At 39.4% G+C, this 1,944-nt stretch overlaps 1 protein-coding gene across 1 annotated transcript; it reads left to right on the top strand.

Annotated features, from left to right (window-relative positions):
- The first annotated feature begins 448 nt into the window (after positions 1–448).
- LOC107952168 (receptor-like protein kinase ANXUR2) lies at positions 449–1,612 on the top strand. Its single transcript, XM_016887448.2, has one exon. It carries the CDS (start codon positions 449–451, stop codon positions 1,610–1,612), a length of 1,164 nt encoding a protein of 387 aa, XP_016742937.2.
- The last annotated feature ends 332 nt before the right edge of the window (positions 1,613–1,944 follow it).

Raw genomic sequence — 1,944 nt, forward strand, 5'->3', positions numbered from 1 at the left:
ACAACAACAAAATACATCAGCAAATTTTTCTATTTTTAATTCAAATTAAACTCGTATCAAACAAAATTTACTCGAATCCTGAACCATTTAAAAAAACTGATTTTCATTTTTTATCAAACCCTTTTTTGGATTTATGTTTTAATCTAAATACTCGAGGTTTAAACTTTTCCTAATATTTTATCTCCGAGCTGACAGTAAAAACTCTCAGAAATTAGGGGCAAGGGGTTTTCCACTCGAAAGTTTTATCCCCAGAAAGAAAAAACCGAAGCAATGGTTGTTGAAAAATGCAATTCAACTGCTGTCTGGTCGTGAGAAATCAATCTCTGAAACTCACGATATAGAAACACAATTCTGAGGTTTTTCTGGTTTCCATAAGATTTTCCAGGATTTCTTCCTTTGCTCTTTTGGGTCTGCTATTTTCTCTGAGTTTTTATTGCTCTCCATCGATATGGTTGCATCAAAATCTTCCGATCCTTACTCAGCCAAACACCCTTTTCCTAATTTCTTCTCTTTCTGGAGAAAAGCAAAGAAACCCAACGAAGATTCGCCACCATGGACCAGACTATATCGAAGGTTTACACTGAAAGAGCTCCGCCTTGCAACCGACAACTTTGGGTTGAAAATAGGCCAAGATAGTCATTATAGTGTTTACAAGGGTTTCATCAATGGCGGCTTTAATGAAACGGTTGCTATCAAGATGTATGATAATAATTCACTCATTAGCCACCGCTATTTTCTGAGCGAGATGGAATTGCCATGGAAGCGAGATCACCCCAATGTCCTTTCTCTCATTGGTTACTGCATCCAGGGATCACAGAGGTATACTGTGTTTGAATATATGCCCCATGGAACCCTCCATGGCCAACTTCATAGCAAAAACGACTCAAAGACCCTGTTATCTTGGAAAAAAAGGCTTGAAATTTGCATTGGAGCTGCTCGTGGAATAGAGTTCTTACATTCAGGTAACCCCTTGATCATCCACAGGGCCATTAAACCTTCCAACATTCTTCTAGACAATAATTGGTTTGCTAAGATTTCCGACTTCAACTTTTCCAAGATGGTTCCAACAAGGTTGTCAGATTCGGATAGTCATGTCAGCACCGACATATGTGGCACTCTGGGGTATATAGACCCTGAATATATTGTGAGTGGTCTTCTCACACTGAAATCCGATGTTTATAGCTTTGGGGTTGTTTTGTTTGAGGTTTTATCTGCAAGAAAACCAATGGAAAGAAGCATACTAGAGGAACAAGGGATAAACGTAATGCAATGGTGGAGACAGTGCGTAGAAGATGATAGGGTTGGTGACATCATGGATCCTCGCATGAAGGTTGAGGTGGCACCAGATTGTTTAAAAGCATACGCTGATATAGCGTATAAATGCTCAAACGAACGAGGAAGTGAACGACCATCAATGGCGGATGTGGTGAAAAGGCTTGAGCTGATCTTGTTGTTCCAGGAATGTTTTGAAGCTGATTTACCTTTCTCACCATCTTGGCTAGCATCTATTGCACCTTCCCCAAAGAAGAATGAGCCTCTGTCTGGGGTTGAGTTCCAAGACTCGGACATCTCCGTCTCCGATTACAACTCGGAAGAGCTTCTTCGTGATTGAAAAGTTTCAGTATTGTTGCCCGAAAATGGTGCAACTATCAACAATTATTTATGAATTGAGCCATTTGGTTGCTTAGGAGCTTAATTTGCAAAAATTGGATTTAGATTCATTACAGTTGATGCAGTCCTTTAAACTTCTGAGTAGCATTCCAATGCTTCTAAAAACTAAAATTTGATCAAGAGAGAAATGGAATCTTTTGTTGAAAGGAAAAGCTAAAATTCCAAACTTTGGGGACTGGGTTTAGCTCAGTCGCTTTACGGTGGCATTTTCTGTTCCTTAAATTTGATGATTTCCTTTGATGACACTGACGCTATCCTGTTCTTCAACCTGCA

The sequence above is a fragment of the Gossypium hirsutum genome, chromosome A02, assembly GCF_007990345.1.
Source record: "Gossypium hirsutum isolate 1008001.06 chromosome A02, Gossypium_hirsutum_v2.1, whole genome shotgun sequence".
NCBI lineage: Eukaryota > Viridiplantae > Streptophyta > Magnoliopsida > Malvales > Malvaceae > Gossypium > Gossypium hirsutum.